Source organism: Sturnira hondurensis, unplaced genomic scaffold, assembly GCF_014824575.4.
Source record: "Sturnira hondurensis isolate 20B ecotype Veracruz unplaced genomic scaffold, ASM1482457v3 Scaffold0017436, whole genome shotgun sequence".
Taxonomy (NCBI): Eukaryota; Metazoa; Chordata; class Mammalia; order Chiroptera; family Phyllostomidae; genus Sturnira; species Sturnira hondurensis.
Window position 1 is genome coordinate 15,101,256 of NW_028090067.1, and position 26,717 is coordinate 15,127,972.

At 43.0% G+C, this 26,717-nt stretch overlaps 1 protein-coding gene across 17 annotated transcripts in view; it reads right to left on the bottom strand.

Moving 5' to 3' along the window:
• The window catches only part of RBFOX2 (RNA binding fox-1 homolog 2), a 255,262-nt gene that overhangs the window by 38,616 nt on the left and 189,929 nt on the right, over positions 1-26,717 (bottom strand). For all 17 annotated transcript variants that reach the window (XM_037068251.1, XM_037068250.1, XM_037068246.1 and 14 more), the window contains one exon: positions 6,247-6,471. In XM_037068251.1, coding sequence (XP_036924146.1) covers positions 6,247-6,471 — 225 coding nt within the window. The remainder of the gene's footprint in view (positions 1-6,246; positions 6,472-26,717) is intronic.

Genomic DNA, 26,717 nt, shown 5'->3' on the forward strand with positions numbered 1-26,717 from the left:
GACTGGGAATCAAACTGGCGCCCTTTTGATTTGCACCATGATGCCCAGCCCACTGAGCCAGGCCAGCCAGGGCGGGGTGGGGGTTGGCCCTTGGTCAAGGGTTAAGCGAATCCTCCTCACCAGATGAATTAGGGGCAGGGTAACCCACTAATTCAGTGTTACAAAGTCAGTCACATATAGTATAAGGGACATGGTTCTGAAAATTGCCAGATTCAAGACTAAACTAACCAAAGGACAGAAGATATTTCTATTAACTGCTAAGGGCAGAGCTGCCATGTGAGTTGCCATACAACTTATAATCTTTGAAATCAGGCAATTATTAACAGAGGTTTCATTTAGGAAGATTCACATTGGTTCTGTTAAATGAACCAGACTGGGCTCAAAATGGAATCACCCATGCTAAGTGCCACTTCTACAAATCAAAACCTAACTCAGTTTCTATGCTTGGCTCTCTCAGAAAAGACAGGCCTAAGTCAACCAACCAGCACTTGCCTGCTCGGCACAAGCTACCTGACCCAGCTCCGAGATTTCCCTGTAAGGAAAGTAATGCTGCTCTACCCATCAGCAAATGCCCAGCACGACTCCCTTGTTCCTGCTCCCTTCTGCCAGTAAAATCTCTTGCTTTGTACAGCTCTTTAGAGCTCCCTTCTATCTGCTAGATTGGATGCTACACAATTCATGAGTTAATGAATAAAGCCAAGATCTGTATAATTTTCTTAGCTGAATTTTGTTCTTTAATAGTTTAAAAGTGACACAGAAGTAAAATTTCATTAATTTTATTCAATCACACCATTTCAGTTCTGAAGACTTCAAATTTGCATATAATAAGACTGTGATGTATTTCATACCCAAGAAAAGTTAAGGGGACGTTCACTGCTCAAAGAAGCTGTAAGTGCCCCTAAAGCGTATGCGTCTGTGTGCATCTTCCACGGAGCAGTCGCCTCCTGCAGGGTAGACTGCCAGTTCTGCAGGCCGCTAGCTGGTATTTTGTAGAAAATGAGTTGCATGGTCACGGAAGTTTGGGAAATACTGAACCAAACAAAGTTAGTGGTTATCTTGTGAATTATGAAGAGGGAAAACTCACTTTTCTCCCCAAATATGCATTATTGTTCATTCATTCATTCATTCATTCATTCACTTTTGCAGAACAGAATATAAAATTCACTTTGAAAAATACTGCTGTTATCAGAACAGCTCTTAGGGCACTAGCTCCCCAAAGGCAGGAGGAAAGAAAATGGCAAGAGAGAAAAGTGATACAATTCAGTGGCCTCAGGTATAAAATTTGTATCATTTTATACATCGAGAGCCGGCTGTAACGCTTTCTTTAAAATAACTTACAGTACACTAATAAGTGTCCCACCGTCCACTATGTGCCAGGTACTACACACTAAGTATTTACTATCCACGTCCCTCATTTAACCCTAAAACAGCCCAATGAGACAGAAACTCTCATCACCATGTCCATGGTGAGGAAATGAGCATTAGCTCTGATTCTCTGACGTGAGAGTTACAGTTCTCACGTCCGGCAAATGCAAGGGGCTGGGGGCCACACCCAGCTCAGTCTGATGTCTAGCACTCGAGCTCCCGAAACACGTACTATATAATAAAAGTATGTGTTTTTTAAAATGTAATTCCCCCCCTAATTCAGGCTTTCCAGATAATATTTCAGAAAGTGGATTGGGGTACTTTTCCTTATATCACTTTGCAGTTAAAACTTGGTGGGATTAAACCAAATAAACTCCTTCTTAAAGAGTAAAATGTCCTAACATTACAGATTATTTTTTACAAAGTAAAATCTTGGCCCATATGTTTATTTCCTGAAAATAAGAGTATTTGCATTTCACAGTGCCAAAATAACATATTAATAAAAACACCTGTGATTTATTAAATATAAAATTACTTTACCAAACAATTTTGGCCATAGAAAATTGAATTTAAATCTATATAGAGCAACATCCTATTGAGGACAATTGCCTTTAGATATAGTTATTTTAAAAAGAAATGCCTAAGCATTTTTCTGTATATCTGAATATTGCTATGACAGCTAAATTCTGAGAATCTCGCCCTATTTGGGTACTTAAATGTAAACTAACAGTTTTTTCAATAAACTAGTAATTTAATTTTCTTTAGAAAATGTCTAGTATCATTTTTGTCATTGGGCCAAAGTGCTATAAAACAGGATGACAAAAGGCATCATTTGTATATGCAATACCATATACTGATTATCATTATTATACTATGAAACAAAAGCTAACATCACATTTTAAAAAATCATAGCAAGTCACTTATTTTTTAAACCAGGCGTTAAGAATTATAAAAATTATGAAATATACATAGATGATCACCTTAAATTTTAAAAATTTTATAACTAACTGAATGATTCTTTAATATTTTAATGTACATTTTAATTTCAGAATTAAAGAAATCAGTATGTTCTAGCTGGAGTTCTTAGGTTTAAAGTTGAAGAAGAGTAAATAGAAGCTAAGAAGGTAAGACCATGGATATCTTTTATTTTTTATAATTTGCAGAAGGAAGCTGGAAGAAACCTTGACTGAAAGCAAATTCCTGAGTCCCAGTCCTGTTCTAAGCGGACCTCTACTTAGGAAAAGGAAGGCACAAGGTGATTTCTAAAATCTGTTTTAGTTTTAAAATTCAGTGATTCTAATCAAAGTTTACCGACTTCAAACAACAGCACAAAAATGTACAACTCTTGGGGACAGGCTAAGAAAACCATGCCCCCCAATTAGCCAGGGCCGTTTCTTCCTGCTCGCCCCAACACGGCAAGGCAGCGCTACTGTTCCCAGAACTTGTCGCCTGGCTTCTCCTGGGGAGGGCGAGGAGGTCAGTGAAGGCAAGCGAAGAAGAAGCAATCACCACCAAGCTGACAACATTCACGATGTGCTACAAGGGTTTGAGTCTTAGGGGAACCAAAGGGCAAGTTCCTCTATTCAAAGATACCCATGCCTGGCTCAGAGTGGCATTTTCTGTAGCAACCGTTGCATTTTCAGATCAGGACATAGCTTCCTCAGGGATCCAGCTTGGAAACTGCCATGCTGCTTGCTTATAGGCATCAAAATTCCAGAGCTGGGTGGTACAAGTAATTATTTTTTAGGGTGAACTGATAAAGAGTACAGACCGTGTGAGTAGAATCAAGTCCTCTACTTTTACTACTGTGGGGAAAAGTGAGGGTCTCTCTTGGAAAAGCAGACGGTAGATGAACGAATTCCCTGCAGTCCCAGGCCTCTAACCCTAGCCCGAAGGAGAACATGCTGATGATAATCCCTATGTCACAGGCTGAAGGTACTAGACAGCCCAATAATATATAACATCATAAAAGTATTTGGGCCCCACTTTTACTATTATGTTCCAGAGTCTTCATTTGGGCAAATGGGCCCACGGTTAAGGGGTATAACTTCATGGCTATGTTTTAATAGGTCACCAAACCACAAGGGAGTCAGGGGGTAATTCCAAGGGAGCATGACTAAACTGATCTTCGGACAGCAGAGGAGTGTAAGAAAATCTGGCTTCAATTCCAAGTTAAGGGTGTAGCCACGAAACTGAGGCTGGCGGAGAATACGGGATCCGAGCTGGTTTTCCTTAGTGGTGCACTCCGAAGCCCAAGAACAAACACCTATTGCACACCAGTGGGAGCGCTAAGAAGAGGGCAATGACCCTGCCCTCATGAAATGTATAATCTACTGAGTGGCAGAATACGTATGCAAATACAAACCTCATGTCAGAAAATTATTCACCAAAGCTTGTAGACTTCAAATACTTTGGTTATTTGCGCCTGCTGGTGTTTGGAAAGACACCTACACACAAACGAACTGATGCCCCTTCTTCTCTGCAGGCAGGCTCGGCGACAACCAAGGCCCTGCGGACCCAGGGAGGCCCCCAGCTGCTCTCCCTTGCTAAGGCGCAGTGGGAGGCCAACGGACGATCAAAACAAGCTCTCATCTTAGAGCACAATGCTACAATCAACGTCCAAAACACGTTTCAGAAATAAAATGCCACATTTCACTGCTCATATTTTGCAGGAGAAGCCCTTTCGTTGGTTTTCCCCGTCAACAAGATGGGACACAAACAAGACCTGCATCAAAATGCAGCTGTAGCTCACACTGACAAAAAGCACACACAAGCAACATCAACCTGGACAACCTAGTTTAAAAAGATGGTTAAAAGCAGTTACCTTAAAGAACTATTTAAACAGGCAATTTCCAAAGTATTTATAGTTACTACAATCCTGTCAGAGAGGCATTAACTTCATTTGATGAGGAAACTGAAATTTCAGAGGTAAAATAATTTATTCAAGATACAGTTATTGCCGAAGGATCATACAATCTTGTGATCTTATTCAGTTCATCAGCTGTCCATTCCTGTATATTTCATAATGTCTCTTTAATTAAGCCCTCCTCTCCATAACCACTGCAACCCCATTATCAACTCCATGACTAAGACGCTCTCCTATCCAGCCTCCCAGTTTTCCTACTTGTCTTGTATACACGAGAGACTAATACTCTGGGAGCCCAATCCTGCTCACTTCCTTGCTCGGAAACCTTCAATGAAGTCATTTCTCAGCCAGGTGTTCAGACGCTCTTCCCGACCATATTCCAGCAAACCCCCCCCCCCAGCTCAGTTCCCATCAGCACGCACTGACACCCAAGTTGCACACTGACACACACACACAAATCTCACTGTATGGCTTAAAGGCTGGATACAGCTCTTCTGATCATCTGCTAGAGGAAAGGCAAAGAGAACCTAAAAACTAGGTAGATCTTTCTCTGTGGAGTCCAGAACATTCTTGCCTTTGGAAATACACTGCACAACCTCACAGACAACATGATTTCCTATAGGATAACACATACGTCACATACGTGACTCACATCTACGGCGAACGTAAGACATCTCCTTGACTTTAGCAAGTTAGCAGTCAGCAGTGAAGTCAGAGAGATTCGGGTTCAGGAACAGTGAAGTACTGAGTTGGGTTTTATGCCGAGCATGTTGAGGAACTATTTACAGTGAGGCAGGAAAATAACGGCATTATTTGCACTAAAAAAAAACCAATCTTGGCTGCTGTGTGGAGAATGGCAGCAGCAACACAGGACATGAACGGTGAGGTCTGACCTGGAGGACTGACGATGACAATAAACACTTTACAAGAATCAAACTCCTCTGACTCCCCTAACAGCTACCTGAGGTAGGTACTACCATCTTCACCCTAAAGTGAGCAAGCCAAGGCAGACGGGGAGTACATAACTGACCCGAGGTCACGCCGCTAAGTAGGGGCTGCATCAGGACCCAAACCCAAGAAATTTGGCAGAAGAGCTGAGCTCTGAGTCATGTACACTATTCAGCTGTACTCTTAAGAAGAGGCAGAAGTAAGAAAAGACTTTAAAGTTATGGTTGCCAAAGCCCTGGCCAGGTAGCTTTGCTGGTTAGAGCAGCATCCCAATATGTCAAGGTTGCAGGTTTGATTCCCTGTCAGGGCACTTATAAAAACCAACCAATGAATACATAAATAAGTGGAACAACAAAATTGATGTTTCTCTCCCCTCGCCCCATTCCTTTCTCTACAAAAATCAATAAATATAATTTTTCAAAAAGTTATGATTGCTAAGACTTGCTAACGGAAGAAATGTAGAGATGAAGGCAATAAAGAATGACCCACAAGATTTGCTTGAGCAACTAGATATAGTTAGTAGTATAATTATATATAGAGAGGATGTAAAATAAGAAAAGGGGTCCTAGAACCCAGGCCTAAAGGAATGCAACATTTGAAAGGTGAACAGAGAAAGAGGAACCAGCAAGAGAGACTAACAAAGAATCCGGGTGCTGAGGAGGACAGCCAGCGGTGTCACAAAAGCCCGAGACCAGTATTTGAGGAGGAGGAAGCAGGCAGTGTGTGGGATGCTGCCGAGGGATGGCGGATGAGAACAGAGAAGGACCAGCAGATTTTGCAGAGTGAAAGCTAAAAGGGGCCGCGCCCCCTGAGTTTGGTCTCACCAGTGCACTTACCTTGTGGAACTGCCTGCTCCTCCTCCAGACTGTAATGTCCTGAGCAGGGACTGTGAATTTGAATGCTAAATCCTTATCTTCTAATTACAGTGTTTGGAGTAGAATTGAAACGACACAAATGCTATGCAGTGTAACATAAATGCTAAGTTAATTCAAAGGGTTTCTGGTATGGCAACTAAGGTGCCGATTTCCAAGAGGACACCCCCGCCGTGCACCTCACCACTCGCGTACCGTGAGAGATCCGTTTTGCGTGCTGGGCGAGCTGCTGCCCTGCTCCCCGTGGGCCTGCGTACTTCCGTAGAGGGTCAGGTTATGCTCACTGGTCTGGCCGGCGTAGTCCTGAGTGTGTGGCACACCATACTCTGCGGGGATTCCGTTCTGTGGGGGTGGTGGGAACGGGATGGTGGTGAAAGGCTGGACCATGGCGTCAGGAGTTGTTGTTGGCTCCTGGTTACCCTGTAAGAAACAGAGAAAGTAAGGAGAAAGGGTGACTTCAAAGTCGCATTACGTGATTATTTTTCAAGGTGAGTATATAAAATTCTCTGCATACTCCCTCACTGCTCAGGTGAAAATATAACACTTATTCCCTCAGGATTGGGGAAAATACTGCCATACACACACTCACTCGTGTGCACACAGATGAAGGTACAAACACACGCCTAACTTCGGTTAATTCATGGTTATCAGACAGGTCTATGACCATATTAAAGTTGACTAGCTACCAAAGAGTCAAAAATTGTCCTTCAAGTTTTAAAAGACGCCAGCCAAGTTCTCACACGAAGTAAGTTACACGAGGTGAAATTAACTGATGCCACGAGTGTTTTCTTTAGGGCTCTCTGCTCTCTACTCCTTCCGTGATCCTTGGGGGAGACAAATCAAATCCACTCAATTACCACTCACAGCAATAAGCAGAATGGTATTATTAAATTAAAGTCTCAAAACCAGATAACAGAGACCTCCCAACTTTGACAGCATGGACTTCAGGAGAAAGTAAATTATAAAAAAAATTTCAACTTGAAGGTATAGATTTAAGTCTTGGTTACTAGATTAATGTTAATACTAATACTAAAACCTTCCCTTAAATTAGAAATTAAGAAAAAACAGACAAAAAGATGGAAGAATCTTCCGCAACCACTGCTGGCACTGTCAGGTAATGACACAGCAGGACCCCGCCCCACACAGAGCCCGTCTCTGGGCACCTGCTTGGGATCCAGCGTGATACTTCAAATGTCGGTAAAGAACATGCAGTAACTACCAAAGATTGTTAGATGCCATTTTGGTTCCATAGTCCTTCTCTCATTTCTGATTTTTAGGTTCACATACAAAAGACAAGTTTAATGCTCAGGTAACAGATTGGGCAAAGGCTTCTCTTCTCAACAGCTCACCTCTTGACCTCCCATTTTATTCCATAAAAAGCAAAGCCACTGTTCCACTGAAGATACGCGGTCTGCCTGCCTGCCGTCTGGAGCCACTGTCCTTCCTGGAGGCTTTGGCAGAGGTGGCTTCAAAACGTCAGCACCCCGATAAACGCCCCCCGCCCCATACTTCACACATTACATCACTGGGTTCATGTCCCTTGGTTTTCTCCCATTCATAAGCATCACTTCCTTCACGCAAGAAACTACTCCTTTCTCTCTCAGGGCCAATTACCCTCCACTCCCCTCAATTCAAGAAGGGATTCTCCACCCACCAAGAGCTGCAGGGAACCAACAGCTCAGCAGCATTTGCTGAGCCTCCTGCCAGGCTTTCAATGTTACCTTCACAGCCATTAAAACTTACACCGCCCAAAACAAAATGCTTTCAAAGCTACCGAGAGATCTCACACTATTTTTAAAGAAGAGTCCACCATCATTACTACAATCAGTTATTCTCATAAAAGGTGAGAATATAAAAGAAAAAATCTACAAAGGCAGTTATTATAAATGGAGAAATATGTGATTGTGGATTGGAAAGCTTGATATTCTTAAGATGATTACGTACCTAAACTCCACAAACCCAAACACTCAGCATGTATTTTTGCAGAAACTGACAAGCCATTATTAAACTTTATACAAAAATACAAAGGGCCTAGGATAGCGAAAACAATTTTGGGCATCAGAACAATGCTCTAACCAACTCAACTACCCGGCCGGGGAGACAAAACAATTTTGTAGAATAACAAATATCAGAGGACTTATATTACCTGATTTCAAGACCTATTATAAAGCTACGGCAATCAAAACAGTGTGGTGCTGGCTTAAAGACAGACAGACAGACAGATGACTGAGACAGAAAATAAACCATAGACAGACATGTGCACATACAGTCAATATTAAGGCATTGGATCAAAAACTTTTTTTGAAAAACTGAAAAACCGAATACTCAATGGCAATAAAATAAGCCTCAAATCTTACCCCATCTATGCAAAAGTAATGTAAGAGCTGAAACTATAAAACTTTCAGGGAAAAAAGGAAAACTGTCACCACTTCAGAGTAAACAAAGAACCCTTGGGACATAAACAGTAAGAACTATTAAAGAAAAAGTTAATAAACTGGACTTCATAAAAATCAAACAACTACTCCCTGAAAGACACCATCACAATAACAAACAGACAAGGCAGGGCCTGGGAGGCAGTATTCACAATACACGCATCTGACACACATCCAGAACCTACAAAGAACTGTTACAAATCATAGTAAAGACAATCTTTTTTAAAAAAGATTTATTTTTCTTTAGAAAGAGGGGAAGAGAGGGAGAAAGAGGGAGGGAAACATTGATGTGCAGGAGATTTATTGATCAGTTGCCTTTTCCACGCCCTCATCTGGGGACCTGGCCCACAACCAGGCATGTGCCCTGACTGGGAATCGAACTGGTGACCTTTCAGTTTTCACGCCAGCACTCAATCCACTGAGCCACATCAGTCAGGGCAAAATATTTCTTTAAAAGTGGGCTAATGACTTTTTAAAAAATGGGCAATAACTCCAATTTGTAGTCATTAAATCAACAAAAAATTTAAGCTTCATTGAGGTGTAATTTGCATATAACAAACTGCATCTATTCATAGTGTACAATTTGGTCACACTGACAAATATGTACACGCATGAAATCATCACCACAATCAAAACAGCAAACACATCTACCCCAAACCCCCAAGTTCCCTTGTGTTCCTAATAATATGCATATATTACTTTTGAAATAAAGCCCACGACATATTTTAACATACATAAGAGAATGAAAAAATAATAAGAGGAAGTCAGTATGCTGAAGCACTGAACTGCTGTGCTAGTCTTAATTCCTTCTTAAATTAAGTCAAACCATCTTTCATTTCAAAGCTACACAGTGTCAAATTTCAGCTGTCTCCCGTGTCCAAGGGTCATTTCCACATGGGACTAAGGTCTGCTTTACATAAAAACCTTCCCTTTGTTTAGCTCTTAGAAATTATGCTATGGAAACCTTAAATTTTTACCCATAATTTTTCAGGGAATGTCTTATCTTTGCCACTCATCCCTGTATTCGTTCTTTTCATTACTTAAGGTTGGGGTCAGGAGCCTCCAATCTTTGGGCATCTCTGGGCCGCACTGGAAGAAGAGTTGTCTTGGGCCATACATGAAAATACCTTGTGGCACGTGATCACAAAAAAGCCTCATAAAGTTCTAAGTAAATTTACAGCTCTGTGTCAGGCCGCATTCACAGCCGTCCTGGCCGCAGATTGGATACCCTTGTATGCAGATGAGTTCTCTGTAGCTGTTCTGGGCACCCTAAGAGGAAAATAAAATAATTCTCTCCCTCTCCTTCAAATTGTTCGGTGCTATGTCTCAAATGATCTCCCTACCCACCCACCTGCCCCCTACAGGAAGCAGGGTGCTTCAGAAGCCCTCACAGGATTGGCTGGCCTGAGAACAAATATGAAAGAAAACTTTCAAATGCACGTGGATGGACTGGTGAGTGAAAGAAAGTAAGAGGACCAAAGGTCTCCACAGTCCTACACTTCAACTCCAGGCAGAAACATCATATCGCAGGACACAAGGGAGTGTCCACTGAACAACCGGTAAAGGCCAGAAGACACTCGTTCCCAGTTACGAACGACATGGCCAAGGGGACTTGGAGTGCTCCGCCCGGGCCCCTCTCACTCCCACTAGCCTCCCCCCACTGCCGACCAGGCCTGCTGGGATGGCCGCTCTGGCACACCAGCACACAGTATTTGGGCTCCCACAGGGGCAGTCCTGACAGAGCTGGACTCAGCCAACTGAATCAACACAGCAACTAGCAGTGGGAGATGAGGGAAGACGGGCAAAAACATTCTGTAGGATCCACCTGCAGCCTCAGCACTGTGTTCCACAGGGAGGCAGAAAGAAGGGAGGTCAAGCAGCGACGCTTGGTAGGTTCTTGTTACTTACAGGGACGCTTTTTCACTTTTGTGGAACAAAAACAACCACTACACTCACACACGGAGGGAATGAAATGGGGAAAGGAGTGACTTCGATCTTACCTCATACACTCTGCAATGTCTGAAAACTTCCCCAAGTATTATTATTATTATTATTATTATTCTAAAAACGTTAAATGGTTGCTGATTTCTACTAAATTCCAGGTCATATTTCAGAGTTGTAAGTTCAAAAAGAAGTACTAGAGTACCCAGCAAACTACGAGATAGCAGTTCACATGATTATTTCTAGGCAAAAATTTACCTCTGGATTTCTATGAAAAGGTTTTAATACTAAAGGGTAATAATAAGCAGCTTAAGTGTCTCTTATCTGAGAAAGTGAATTATTGACTAAATACCTCCTATGGGTGGGTGTACAGCCGTGGTAGGCACTGAAGCCTTCACAACAAAAGTTAGAAGAATGGTTCTCAGGGAGCTAACAGTCACATTAGGGAGATTTTCCAAATACGCAAAACTTCAATACAGTTCAGAGCAGTTAGGTGTGAGTACTGAACTGGTGCCGCAAAGGCCCGCTGTCCCTACTAAAGCCCATCCTGAACCCCTCTAGAGCCTCCTTCACCTGGATTAGCAGCTTGCCTCTAACGAGTGCTTACTAGTGTCCAGCAGTACTCTAAGCACTTCATACATTCCTTAACTCACTAAATTCTTACAACCCTATAAAGTAGCCAGTCCCATTATTTTCCTTTTACAGATAAGGAAACTGACGTTTTAAAAGGTTAAGTATCTTATAAAAAACCACTCAGCCACTAACTAGCCTGAGCAGACTCAAATCCAAACCTAAGCCAGTTCTGAAGCCAGTGGTCCCTGTGGCATCTCCGGTGGGGTCTTGAACCAGTCTGCTCCCGTCCCCACCATACGGAACGGCTAACTAACTCTGTGCTGCGGTGAGTCCAGGCCGTTCGACACCCCCAAAGACAGGGCTTGCCCAACACAGCTGGGCTGCCCCACGGGGACCATCCGCAGGCACCCTCTACGAAGCCTATCACGTACAGCAGTGAAGAACTTAGCTGGCCACGGCGGACCAACTCTGACAACTCCTTTTTCCCCCGAGGCTGGTCCTGGAAAGGAAGGACAGCAGAAAGTGGGAGTTGGCACTTCTTCTGTAAGGGCCGGAGAGCATATCTCAGGCCTTGTGGACTGCATGGTCTCTGCTGCAAGTACTTAACTCTGCGGTCACAACACAAAGGCAGCCAGATGTCTTTTTCCTTTAACTCACATGCAGGAACCAGCCACGGTGACACACGACCACACATACAGTCTTTCAGTGTACAGTGTGAAACACGCTGGCTGTTTTCATTCTACATTCAGATATCCTCCTGCGGTACAGAGGTGCCATCTAACAGGAAAAACGCACAGCCAAGGACCAGTCTCAGCCCCTTTATCAGTCTAATCCCTCACCCACAGCAACCTCAGAACTCAACCATGGGTGACTTCCACGTAGTTTTGGGGTCTAACCACGTCCTTCCTTCCAAGGTTTCACGGGAGCTACAGTACAAGGACGAAAGAGCACGGGCCTGAAACACATGCCTTAGTTTAAACCCTAAACACATGTCTTACCAGACATAAAGGTGCTGCTCGCTTAACCCTTTTCAGCCCGTTTCTTCACCTGCAAAGTGGGCTGTTTACTTCAGAAAGGACTGCTGTGAGGATTGAATGAGAGGAAGTGAAACTCTACAATAGGGCACGAGCCATCCTGAGTAATCAGGTCGTGTCCCTACCCCCCCCCCCCCCCCCCCGGCTTCTAGTTCCTTCCAGCTCAGACTGGATCCTTCCACCCTCGGTGCCCCACCAACATTACAAACTGGGGTGTCCACAAAGTAAATGTACTACCTTCTTACAGCTGCTGATCGAACCGACTGCTTTTCCCGGTCAACTACGAGTTACCTGAAACCTCTCCCTTTCCTTTTTGATATCTTACTCTATATACTGCTTGGTGTAAACGAGTCTGCTTTGTTATTGTTTCTTAAGTATAGTCTCTGTACTTAATTATTCCGAGTGTAAGTGATACTTAAAGTGATTATTTGCTGACATTTAAGCATCTACAACTAGTTGTAGGAGAGACAGGGAGACCCAAGGGCAAAAAATAAGACTTTGCTTTTGTGAGGCCAAGTTTACAAGGTGAGAAAGGCACATAAACTAATAATTACATCAATGTTATTTAATAAAGCTAAGCACGAAGTGCCATAGAACACAGAAAGAACGGCCCAATATTAACTGTCTTCCTTCCTCTACAGTACTTAAAAAGTCTATGTAATCTTGAAGAGATGGGCATTTTTGTTTATATCTTTCCATTTCTTTTTCAACCTCTTTCTAATATTTTTAGTTTGATGAGCCTGCCTCCCACTTATCTATCTGATCAGCTCTTTGCTGTTTCCAAGTCACAGGCTACCAATCCCATCCTAAGAGAAAAGTTTCCCAGTCCCCGTATCACATCTGATCAGAATGGATCACCAGCAGAAATAAACAGTAATTTATTCACATGATCACAAAAAGGATCACTTTTTGTTATTTAGGGAGAGCACATTCTCGCCAGTTCTCTGCCACTGCCCATGTCACTAACCATTTTCCTAAGCTGCAGATAAATAGAAATTAATTTTCTAGGTTTATAATAGGGAAGAAAAGTTTTTGCCTTTAAGAATTTTACAAATCATATCATTTCTATCCTTTGGGATTTGCTTAGCTAGGCTCGATTTCAAACCCCACCTGCCTGTACACAAGTCTCCAAGACGCCCTCGGCTGACTGACCGCCCTTCGGAGAAGCCCACCGATCTCAGCTCTTGTGCCACAAGCAGCACAGCCCACCTCTCTCCCCAACTCTCCCACTGAAAGCAGTGGCTCCGCCCAGACTGTCTGTGGTCAAAGGGGAAAGAGCTATGTAACTGTCACTGCAGAGACATAAGAACAAAACAGTGGGTTAAGATGATGGAGAATCAATTAATTTTTAAAAACCATGTAGAAGACCCAGAGAAACAAAGTAGATGAACAAACACCTACAAAGACAAAACAATGCCCGCCAACTAGACATAAAGCGAAATTCATTCCAGAGTTTCAGTTTACCTATATATTTAAATTTAACAGTGGCAAAAGTAAGTCAGATAAATAAGTACACTTTCTCTCTCACAGTGAATACAAATTATCCCCACAAGATGTTGGACAATCTGTAGGCAACTTAGAAATTTGGAGGAAAAAGCTCTGCAAGAATTTTCCCATAGTCTAATTTTTCTGTTCAGGTTGAATTCCTCCAATTCATTTTTCATTTTGTTGTCTGTAATTTAGGGGTTCGCTAGGATCTCAAGGAAGCTCACAAAAATAGATCTAATGATTATAGTAACAAAAATCCAACCTCTCACTGAACTATTAACTTTAAGGAAAGTCCTGTCTGAATCCAGGCAGAGGCCAGAGACACGTCTATTCCCGCTGTAGCGTGAACGATGGGATCACTAACCGAGTGCAATGAAGACCTACTTCCAGGGGGTCCACCCCCACCCCTCAACTCCTCTTTCACCTGGTTCTCTGAGCGCAGAGATCCCTACATTTTAGAGTGTGTAACAACCACTCTGGGAATGCATATATGTATGTATGTTATTTAATATATATATTTAAATCAAGGTCCTTTCTCCACCGATTACGACTCGGTGAGTTGGGGTAGGGTCCCGGTACTCTAGATACAGGTGATTTGGGTACCACTGGAAAACAGCCTAAGGCATCTGCATTTCTAGAAGGAGGACAGAGATTAGGGGAGGAATAGGTTATGAGAGGAAGGTAATAGTGGGATAAACATAAGTCACCTGAAAGAAGGGAACAGCCTTCTTACATGGAATGCACAGATGAAACGAAAGCCTAACAATGGGCCCTTCTTTTAGCGTGAGTGGGACTGAAAACCTGGGACCCAAGCAGAAGTGTGCGACAGCCTCATGAAGGGGAGATGGAGTGCAGGAGAGAACTAAGTGCAGTCTTGAGTGCTTTCTAGCAGATAATAAATACAAGTAAATAAGGAAATGCAATATACTCTGAATAAAAATCATCACAGGATCTGATACAAGCAAGTCTAAGGACAGGCCTAGGCTTGGTCAACAATACCACAAACTTGCCGGCAATCATTTGTGTTACACACACACACACACACACACACACACGCCCCTACCTCTTTCGAACTGCTCAGAGAAAAGCCAGCCTGGTTTCTCCCCTGGGGCTGAGTTTTGTCATCTCAAAGCAATGAATATTTAAACAGAAAAATAAATATTTCAGAACAAAGTCATTCAAACCAATAGTCTAGTAGGTTAAAAATGATGAACCCTATAATAGTTTTAATGTCTCCAACATCTTAAAAGCTTTCATCCGTATCTCCTTAAAGCAGTATCAGAACCCCAAACATCCATGAATCATGCCTTCTGCTGGCAGTAAGGGACAAGAGATACCCTGGGTCAGCTACCTGCTTCCTTGAAAACAGAAGACCCCACACACAATCAATGACTGGCTGTCTACTCTACTCAATTTAATTGTTGACTTATACAATGCAGAAATGATTATCCTTTTTCTCAACCAAACTTTTACAATTTAATTTATTCTTTATTTTGCCTCCATGAACAATTAAGTTTGCATTTTATTTTTTTTAAGATGCATTTTCTATAAGTTAAACTGAGATATCCTTGAATATCCTTTATTCATAGCCAATGCTCAGAATAAATCATTCACAAGATTTTTATAGTGCCTCCTGAATCATAAAATAATTTAATTACGCTTCACAGAATTTTACACCGGATGTCCTCCTGTGGTCCCCTTCTTTAAAACGGGTGACTCAGACTGCTACCGGACCGGAGCCTGGCCCTGAGTGGGTCTGCCCTGGGCCAGCTGCAATGTGTGGGTTCTTGACTTCATGCAGGAAAGATTTCACAACACAGGTCCAGGGGACAATGAGGAGATGTTTATTAAAGCTGGGGACAGTGACACAAAGAAGGGTTTAAGCACAGAAGAAGCAACAGGAGAGCTGAGTCTGGGCTGCTTTAGCTCAGTGGCAAGTCAGAGAAAAGGGGGCTTCGGGGACAAGTTCAGGGACAAACTGCCAGCTGCCCATTGACTTGAGTTTAGGAGACAAGAGCCTGTGAAGAAAAAAGTGGGGGAGGAAGAAAGGAACAGGAATGGGTCCTTAGTCTTAAGGCTTTTATCTTTCCCGTGCAGGCAGGGATCCTAGGGGAAGTCTCAGGAGAGGGTTTCAGTAGAAAACCCATCAGTTCTCCAGGTGTGGCTTTCGGGGTCATGGTCTCCTCTGATGGGCCAGTGACGGGTCTTTAGTCACTGCAGTTGGTTCTGGCCATCACCCACCTAGTTTTGTTCCTTTCTTGGGCCTGGGGATGAAATGTAACTGAGGCCTAGATGTCAACTCCAGGGAGGAAAGGCCAGGGGAAGAGAGGTGACCACGGGCGGCAGGTCCTCATCTTCCCAGTCCACCCCACCAGACACTCTGGGGCCTTCCACCCCGGCGACCATCTGCACCTGGCTCTAAATTGCATGGCCACTGTGTTCTGTTGTCTTGGTTTACCCATTCCACAAAACTTTTCCCTGTACACGCCCCAGAACACAACCGCAGTTCGTCTGAACCACAATTACATGATGACTGAGTTTACATTTCACAGGTAAAGCCCCGGGTTCTTCGGCACCAAATGATACAACGTCACAGCTGCTCTTTAGAAAACGCTCGCTAAATTGGATTAACCAGGCAGGAGAATATCTGCTTCTAAAGTGAAAAATCTGTTAAAAGACAGAAACCTTTCTGAACTCAACAGCTTGAAAAACTAGGCAGGAAGTTTACCACAATATAATCATTCGCAGATATTTACCACAGAAAAATGAGTTATTACAGTTCTATTAAATACGCCTACTAATTGAAAGGTTACATGTAAGAGTTCACATTGTAAACTGTGAAAAGCGGAAAATAAATGAGTCCTTGCTTTCATCCAAAAGAATTTTTCTTTGAATAGTTCTCCTTTCCCCTAACTTAACCTCAACATAATCAATTTTCCAAGAAGCTGCTGAAACATTTCAAAATAAAATCAAATTCAGATATTAATTAATTCTCTTCTTAAAATCCTAGGCTCTTCCCAGTCAGGGCACATGCCTGGGTTGCAGGCCAGTTCCCAGCAGGGGACTCACAAGAAGCAACCATACATTGATATCTCTCTCCTTCTCTCCTTCCCTTCCTCTCCAAAGATAAATAAATAAAAAAATTTAAAAAAAATCCTAGGCTCCTCTTCTGGCCAAGATGGAGGTATGGGTAGATCTATTTTGCATCCTTGCACAACCAAAAGAAGAACCACAACCAATTAAAAGCAAAAAGTATCCAGAACTGCCAGAAAAATGAACTGTGTGGAAGTCCAATTACCAAGGAGTTAAAGAAGAAACATTCATCCAGACTGGTAGGAGGGGCAGAAACGGGCAGCTGGAACAGAGAGGATGCGTGGCAAGGCAGCAGCTGGAGGACCAGGATGGGCAAGGCATCGACTGGTGGTCCCACATTTGTGTGCAGACAATCCAGGAGGAACAACTGGGGAGTGAGACAGATGTGCAACCCAGGGTTCCAGTGCAAGGAAATAAAGCCTTAAAACCTCTGACCGTAAAGACCACTGGGGGTTACAGTTAAGGGTTACAGCAGCAGGAGAAACTCCCAGCCTTACAGGAGAGTTTGTTGCAGAGACCAGCGGGGTCCTAGAATGTAAACAAACCCACCCACCCTTGGAATCAGCACTAGAATGGCCCAATTTGCTTGTGGGTAGTGGTGGAAGTGACTGAAAGCCAGTTGAGAGCTGAGCAAGACCCCTCCCCCACATACAGCATCACAACACAGAGATGTGGGTCCCCTGTTGAATACCTAAGACTCTGTCACTTACAATGTAACAGGTATGCCAAGACAAAGAAAAGTGGCCCAAATGAAAGAACAGATCAAAGCTCCAAAAATAGAAATAAGTGTTGAAGAGAGAGCCAACCTAACGGATGCACAGTTCAAAACACTGGTAATCAGGATGCTCACAGAATTGGTTGAATATGGTTGCAAAATAGAGGAAAGAGTGAAAGCTATGAAAAGTGAAGTAAAGGAAAATGCACAGGGAACCAACAGTAATGGGAAGGAAATGGGGACTCAAATCAATGGTTTGGAGCAGAAGGAAGAAATAAACAGTCAACCAGAACAGAATGAAGAAACAAGAATACAAAAAAATGAGGACAGGCTTAGGAACCTCCAGGACATCTTTAAACATTCCAACATCTGAATTACAGAAATGCCAGAAGGAGAAGGGGAAGAACAAGAAATGGAAAACTTATTTGAAAACATAATGAAGGAGAATCTCCCCAATCTGGCAAAGGAAATAGACTTCCAGAAAGTCCATGAAGCTCAGAGAGTCCCACAGAAGCTGGACCCAAGGAAGCACACACCGAGGTACATCATCATTACATTTCCCAAGACTAAAAATTTACATTTCCAAAGAAACCTGGCAGCCAAGAAAGGGCTTGAAAGAAGCATTCCAAGTCATGATAGGCAAGGACCTACATCCAAGATTGCTCTATCCAGTGAAGCTTTCATTTCGAATGGAAGGGCAGATAAAGTGTTTCCCAGGTAAGGTCAAGTCAAAGGAGTTCATCATCACCAAATCCTTATCGTATGAAATGTTAAAGGGACTTATATAAGAAAAAGAATATGATTAAAAATATGAACACTAAAATGACAACAAACTCACAACTATCAACAACTCAACCTAAAAAACAAAACCAAATACTGAGCTAACAAATAGAACAGGAACAGAAGCACAGAAATAGAGATCAGCCCTGGCTCAGTGGATTGAGCATGGGCCTGGGAAACAAAGGACCATAGTTCGATTCCCAGTCATGGCACATGCCTGGGTTGCAGGACAGTTCCCAGGAGGGGATGCACCAGAGGCAACCATACATTGGTATTACTCTCCCTCTCTCCCTCTCTTCCCCTCTAAAGATAAATAAATAAAATTAAAAAAAAAAAAGAAACAGAGATCACATGGAAGATTATCACTGGGGAAGGGGAGGTAGGAGAATGGGGGAAAAGGTACAAGGAATAAGAAGATAAATAGTAGGTACAAAATAGACAAGAGGAGGTTAAGAACAGTATGGGAAATGGAGAAGCCATACGTACTTATATGTATGACCCATGTACATGAACCAAGGGGCGGGAGCATACTGGTGTGAGGTGGGGGTACAGGGTAGAGAGGAATGAAGGGGAGAAAAAAAGGGACAACTATAATAGCATAATCAATAAAATATATTTTTAAAAAATCCCAGGCTCCTAAATGCCCACTGTCTCAAGTCCAAACACCTGTGTGTGGAAGTCATGCTCCTTGCTTACTTCATCTGTTTGACACTTCGCTTTAGACGCTGCAGAAACAACAGTGATTAGAAAGACAAAGTTCCTGTCCTTTGGGAGTTTGCATTCTAGCAGGAAGAGGCAGGCAAGCGGAACAAGAAACAGATGGTGTGCTATGGAGAAAAATTAAAGAAAGAGAACACATGAGCACAGGGTTGGAGGAATATAGGGCCGCTATTTGATACAGGGTGGTCTTAGCAGGTAACATTGGAGCAGGCACCTAAGGAAATTCGGAGAGCAAGCCATGTGTCTGTCTACCGGGAGGACAAGCACCTCCGACAAAAGGAACACAAAGGCAAATGTGAAGGCTCAGAGGTGAACACATGATCAGCTTATTGTAGGAACAAGGAAGCCCAGGTGACTGAACTGGGATAAGCAAGAACAGAGTGGTAGGGGATGGGGAAAGATGGCGGTGGGGAAAAGAGCCACCTTTGGGTGGAAAGTTGGGTAGAACTCTTGTAAAGCTTAAGCCACCGCAGGGATTTGGGCTGTTGCTCCTGAACGAGTTTTGAGCAGAGAAGGGTGGTGGTCAGATCTGGGTTCTAGTGAATTGCTCAGCAAAGGCAGGTAGACCAGTCAGGAGGGTGTCACGATCACCCAACTGAGAGAGGACAATGGCTCAGCCCAGCTTGCACTCTTACGCGTATCAAACCCTGGAAGACGCCTTGGGCAGCCTCACCTTCCAGTTTCTTTGCACCTGCGATTCTTTCTGCTTAAAGAGCCTTTCTCCTTTCTACCCAGCTGGCTAGCTTGTACATACTCTCTAATATTTAGTGTGATCATCTACTGCTCCCTGAGGTTTCAATGGAGAAATGTCCGAACCTGAAAGAATTTGTATGAGTTTATTTGAGCCAAACTGACAACAACTGCCAGAAGCAAAACCTCAACAGACTGAGAAAATGCTCTGGAAAATGGCAGTTTTGCTTCTTATTTTATACATTACAATCAAAAGAGGAGGTGTAAGGGGGTCCATGAAATCTGGTGACAGATTAAGGAGGCAGGAGAAAGCAAAGAGGGGAAACCTCTGTATTGGGTTAAAAATAAAATTAGAGAAACACGTATAAACAGGAGGTACAGACCATTAAGAGTGAACAGTTAACACAGCAACAATAACAGGGGAGATCTCTAGTGACCGTTTTGGCGTGTTGGTTGTGCCTGAGGGGTCTGGAAACAGGGTTATCTTGACCTTCCAAAGAGGTCCATTATCACAGACTGGCTCAGTTAAGAGAAAGGCCAACTTTCGTCAGAGAAATTTCTAGCCCAGAACATGACCACCAGCCACAAACTGCTTTCAGTTAAAAGAGTTTTCATTTCAGACCATCCTGGGTGGTTACTTTCAGTCTTTGAGTTTTTAAGGACTGCTCTACGGGCCTCCCCCTGAGCTAAGCAGGATTAGTATCCCATTGGCCAAAGAGTTTGTGTTTTCCACAAGATGGCTCTAGTAGCACTTAGTTGTCTTTAAGTTATTTGAAACAATTTCAACAGATCGCACTGTGACAGCTGTCATATAAAGACGCATTTTAAAAAAATTATCAAAGTTGGTGAATTTTTGTGTAGCCATTTTCATACTGAAGATGGGAGACAATAAACAACATTTTCAGCATATTATGTTTTATTATTTTGAGAAAGGTGAAAATGCAAGTGAAACACAAAAAAGATCTGTGCAGTGTAATGGAGAAGATGCTGTGACTGAACATGTCAAAAGTCATCTGCAAAGTTTCACGGTGGAGGTTTCTGGCTACACGGCGCTACACAGTTGGGTAGACCAGTTAAAGTTGATGTGCTCAAATCGAGACATTGAGAACAATCCACATTCGACCACTCAGAAGACAGCTAACATACTCAAAACAACCAAATCAATGAAGTTATTAGTGAAAATGAAAAAATGTATCTTTTATTTTACAGAAAAAATGTGACGGGCTTTTTGGCCAATCCAATGGGGCCCCTTTCTGTCCACACAGGACATGAGGAAGGGAAGACAGAGACCTGCTGGAAGGATACTGTGAACCTGTAAAGGACCTACCTAAGGTTCTGGACTACGGCAGGGGCAGAGGGAGGTTATTAGGGGATCAGTATCAGACACACTCCACAGGCAGAATCAGCGGGGCCTGGCAGTGGGCGCGGGGGAGGTGTAGATGGACCACTACTGGATTTCAGCCCTAAGGGACAGGATGACAATGAGGAATAAGGCAAGAATGGGTGGGAAAGGAGAAAGGGTCAATTTGGAAGTCCCATTTCCCATTTCTAATAAAATATCATCCTGACATAAACTGCTAATTAGATTTTATCTTTTAGTATTCGAAGTTCATTTTTTAAAGAATGCATTCTAAAAATACTTTGATATTTCTAGGGTGTTTTTGGTAACTAATTTTCCCTTTGTAATTTTATTTTTATCAAATTTAATACATGTAAATAATAGTAAATTAAGTGAATAAAGAAGAGCTTACAAGAGAAAACAACAGTCTCCTACCCTTCCCTTAGTCTACCCACCCCCTTGGGAGTGATGCTCTTTCAGTAGTTTCCTAAAAGGCAGAGATCCTGAGGCCAGAGGCTGCCATTGAGGGTTACCGACTGCTCCCCACGATGCCCAGTAGTTGAATTATCCCCCAGACATCAGGGGCCCGCAACCTTCAGTGGAGGCCTGTTGGAACCAGGCCACACGGCAGAAAGTGACCTTGAAGGTGATGTGATGGGCTTGAAGCATCCCTAACCACCCCCCACCCCCCACGAAGTACCTGAAAACACTGTCTTCCAAGAAACCAGTCCCTGGTACCAGAAAGGTCGGGGACCGCTGCTCTACCTAACGCACACAGAAATCCTGTTTTCTACCACTTCTTCACCCCTGCTCTGAACACGGGGACTCTCTGCGGGTCCCTGCTGGGCATGCTGGTCTCCAACGCCCCAAGCAGCCTCCTGGGCCTGTCAGGCTTTATCTTCTCTGTTTCATCCATCAATTGGTTCCCATGGGCTTTTTCCAAAAATGTATTTAACTCTCTTGTTTACTAGTAATATTGCCTTTTACCCTTTTCTATTCCCTGTTACAGGTTTATTTCTTCTTGTGCTTCCCTGTGGTCATTTCAGTGGGTCTCTCACAAGTGACAAGCAAAGGTATCTATCATCTTGACTCAGAAATCAGAATTTTCTGCAAAACATTTCAACCTTAAGTAAGCTCTGGAATTCCAGGTTCCTTTTTACTTCTGAGAAAAGATATGAGTAAATGTCTGTTTAAAATAACCCTTTAACAATACTAAGATTTATTAAAAGCAAATTAGAGAAGTTCAGAGGAAGATGGAAAGTGTTTACTACAAGTCTTGAAATAGCTCTTCCACTTCACACTTGAATACACGAAATGCATTCTGATTATGGGACGCAAAGCGAAGCAGCCAAGTATCGGAAGTAAGTGCACTGTAAACCACAGTCCGAGTGCCATGTACAAGCACTGCGTGGTACACATCATTCTAAGTCCTGACAAACACAGAAGATTCTCTGGGGTCTAATCATGCGCAGAAAATATAGAACAAAACAAAAATCAAGTATCTACCAATCAGAATGTCTTCACACCCCTCCTTCACAAACGCACCTGCGTCGAAATCGGAATGCAGTCCAAAGGGAGGAGAACATGTCCCGTCCCTCCACGGATGGCTAACGCATGGATCAGTAAGGCCTGCCGGGGACCCTGACCCTCCAGTCAGGAAGGGCCATGAAGTAAATACAAACTAGCAACCGCCGTGTGCAATCAATCCTTCATCCCAATGAGACAAACAAACCTGGTAAAGAAATTAGAGTCCCACGTTCAGAGAACTCATCAAGAAGCTCTCAGGAATAAGTTGTTGTCTGTCTTGAGAAAGGGAGGACCTTCAACTTGAGAAAGGTGGCATGCAGAAAGACTAAGAATGGAGCTCTAAAACCAGCTCCGAGAGCATCGAAAGAAGCTGTCTATACTGTAATGGTTGCTTAGTAACGAAGCATTCCCCGATTTCACTCCACATTTCCTATCTTTCCGTGTGAGATCAAATTCTCAAAAGCAAAGACAAAAAAACTTCAAGCATACTGAAAAAAATCGAAAGGCATCTCTTCTTTTCACTTAAAACCTCTCATACTTAGAACTTCATCTTTATCATATCACATCAACTAGACTAGCTTCATTCAAGAATGATTTTCCCGCCCTGGCTGGGGTAGCTCAGTGGATTGAGCGCAGGCCTGCGAACCACACAATCACAGTTCGAGTCCCAGTCAGGGCGCATGCCTGGGTTGCAGGCCAGTTCATGAGAGGCAACCATACACTGATATTTCCCTCCTTCTCTCCTTCCCTTCCCCTCTAAAGATAAATAAATAAAATCTTAAAAAAAAAAAAAGAATGATTTTCCCTGTCAGGAATGGGCAGCATATGGACTTGACATTTAAACATGCTTTATTCAAAGTGTGAACTTCCTAGGAGGACACTCTGAAGGCAGAAATAGCACCAGACGGCAATTACAGGAAAATGAGTGCTAGCTCCAGTTCCACCGAGACCTTACCCTGTGACCTTGGACAACTCCACTTTCCCTCAGGTTCCATATCCTGATCTGCAGAATAAAGACCACCCTCGCTTTAAGAATCGATGAGCCTGTGAGGAGCAGAATACAGTGATGAAGAAGAAACGTCAGGTATATTACCATGTGAAACTAGGTTTTTCCTTCTGTAACAGAAAGAGTCCATCAGTGCAGCGCCACTAACATCTGTTCCCCGCCCAAAAGCGGCCACTCGCCCCTCTAACAGCCAATGCCTGGACTGCTAACTCTGCACAAATGTTCCCAAACTAGTATGACATCAGAGTGTAAAACCTCTGTGCTGAGATGCAGTTCCAGGAAACTAAAGTTGTGTACAGAATAGTCGAACCAATCGATTCTACACTTATCGCAGAGGAACCTGAGGCTCCAGGAAAATTAGTAGACATTTCTTAAGGTCCTGGCTACAGGTGAGTTGCAGAGATTTTTCTTATGTGTTAAAAAAAGATAAGTATTATAGCCTGTATTCTTCATATTATACTTAATGTAATGGCTATCATTCCCAGCCCCCTCCCCCAAGGGTAGAAATAGCATAAACTTGGGAGTAAGGCAATCATGGGTACAAACCCAGGATTTGCCATGTACAGTTACTTACGCGACTCTGGATAAGTCACTTGCCTTCTTGCTGCCTTATTTTTTTAAATCTGTATGATGAAGAGGATAGCTATCTAATGGGTTATTTGTAAGAAAATAAAATCGTATGCCTCTGGCTTAAAAAATGTGGTAGAGGTAATAATCTTCATTATTGTGAAGAAAAAAGGGCAAGATACATACACATGTATGTGTGGATTTTCAGCAAAATGAGACCTAGTAGCTGAGTTACAACCTTAAAGTCCTTCCTGTTCTTTTCCATGTGGACAGTCACATCAATATAGGGGAAAATGACATTCTTCTTACTAAAGGCTTTATATAAAACACAGGCTAAGTGAAATTAAACCAAACAAAACACACATTCCCAGTTTCTCAAATATGTCTCCTGGTTCCACAAGAGAGAAAAGTTTACTGCGTGTACTTGGACGAACTTTTGATGACAGCTGCTATGCTGGGAAATGACAGCCTGGTGACCACTGTACCTCGAGTCACGAAAGCTCTGAACAGCGCCATCTGCACGCAGTCTTTAAGTTTTGCGTGATCATCACGTCACCTTTACAGTCTGAAGTGTCTCTAACTTCTTCAAGTGTCCCTACAACTTTAAGCGAGCAAGTAGTACTTTGGTTTTTCTCCTTCCTTCTCTGTTAGAATTGCAATGATACAAAATTCATAGGAGAAAAGGATCTTTCTCCTTCTCCCCAACAGGCCACAAATCAATAGCTTAACTATAAAAACATGAAAACTCTATTTCCCCTGTGATTTTTGTCCACACATTTTTATTAAAGAATTATTTCCACCTTTAACTTGCTCAGTCCTAGACTCTCTGAAACTACTCCACCACTGAATCTTCCTGAATACTCAAGAATCTGGTTCCAGACTCAGAGAGCATCTGTGCTAACTTACACACACAGCACAGGCTGTAGCCTTTCCTCTCCAGCTTTCTGCCTCAGCCAAACTTCCCAAATGAATTCTTTCCTCATCTGAAATTCTAATGGTACTTTATTGACATTATATTAATGTAATTTACCACATTCCACCTTGTATTTTAAAGTTTAGTACATCTTATGCATTCTACTCCTTGAAATTACTGTTCAATGGACTTTTCATTCTTCAAGTAGAAATACAGTACATGAGATACCACTTAATTTTCACTTAAAAATAAGTGGTCTCAATTCTGCTTCCAATCATGATAAAGTAACAAGGACCATTTATTTTATATTGCCATCTCAAGCAACTAAAAATCAGGGGGAAATACACGAAACAACAGCACTATCGCACAGCAGGCAAAGAACAGCAGACAAAGAACAACAGCAATCCCCTCCCTCCCAGGAAACGGCCAAGATGAGCTTTACAAGTGCCCAGCTGAGCGCCCAGAGAAGGTTTCTGGGCTGTGACGCAGAGAGGGAAAAGCCAGGCAGGCCCTGCTGGTCCCCATGAATTGAGGAGATGAAGCTGGGAGTCTTGAGAAGCCAAGATGGCACCAGTTCCCAGGAAGAGCACTGCAGAAGAGAAAGCTGACAGAGAGGGCCCTGAAGACCTCTGAGCACTTGAAGGCCTGCCCTCAAGTGCCCAGGTAAGTAATGACCACATGCACATGAGGAATGGCTGAGGCTGGAGAAAGGACCACCGGACAGAGTAGGAGGGAACAGTGCTGGAAGCTCACCCAGTGCCAGGAATAGAGCCTATTCTCAATGAGGGTGGAATATTTGAGGAGCATCAGTTCGCACACTAAAAAGAACAGCGAGGAAAAACTAACCAGAGCCCAAACAGAGCTCTGTTCGTATCTAACAAAACTTAAAAACAAGGCCTAAAAGGATCAAACTACTTCTATGAAAATCAACTCAAGAATATTTAGAAATTTAAAAATACCTAGCATCCTACAAGGAAATATTCGTAATGATTGGCATCCAATCAAAAATTATCAGGCATATGTGCCCTGGCTGACTTGCCTCAGTTGGCTGGAGCGTCCTATAACTGAAAGGTGGCGGGTCCACTCCCTGGTCTGGGGGCACACCATCCCACGTGCATTCAGTCTAGACACACACAGGAAAGAATCGATGTTTCTCTCTCTCCCTTCCTCTCTAAAAGCAATGAAAAGAAATGTTCTCGGGTGGGGATAAAAATAAATTATGGCATACAAAGCAGAAAAACAATCCATGATCACTGTGTTGATCAATTTTTTCCCGTATAAATGGCTGTAAACCTGCTTCTGCCCACCCCATGCTAGGACACCACAGTTTGCCAAACCCTCGAACTTCACCGTCGCCGTTCCACTTTCCCCTTGCCCTGCACTCACTTATTGGGGTCCTGCTCTTTCTCCCTCTCTCCTGACTTCCCAGGAGGCTAGAGACCCTGTGCCACTTACTGACTGGTATATTCCGGATACACATAGCCTTCCACTGAACATCTGCAGGAGATCTGTGTGTTCTCCTAAATAGCTATCAACTCCAAAATCCTTCTTACAAATACAGAGTGCACTTCCCCCAAAACGACCTTATATGTTAAGTATTAAGTGATTGAGTAACAAGCACTTAGAATGTGTGATTACTGAAATGAACTCTCCTGGTCGGCCTGCAGGAGGACCCTGTCAATGCATTAACATGCATTTACACTGAGAACCTTTAACACAAGAAATTAATCATGTGGAGAAAGAGGTATTCTGGCCCAAAGTAATAATACATGAAAAACAACATACCAAAAATACATGAAAAGCAGCAAGGTGTATACACTGGCCTATTTGGGAAACTGTAAATGGTCC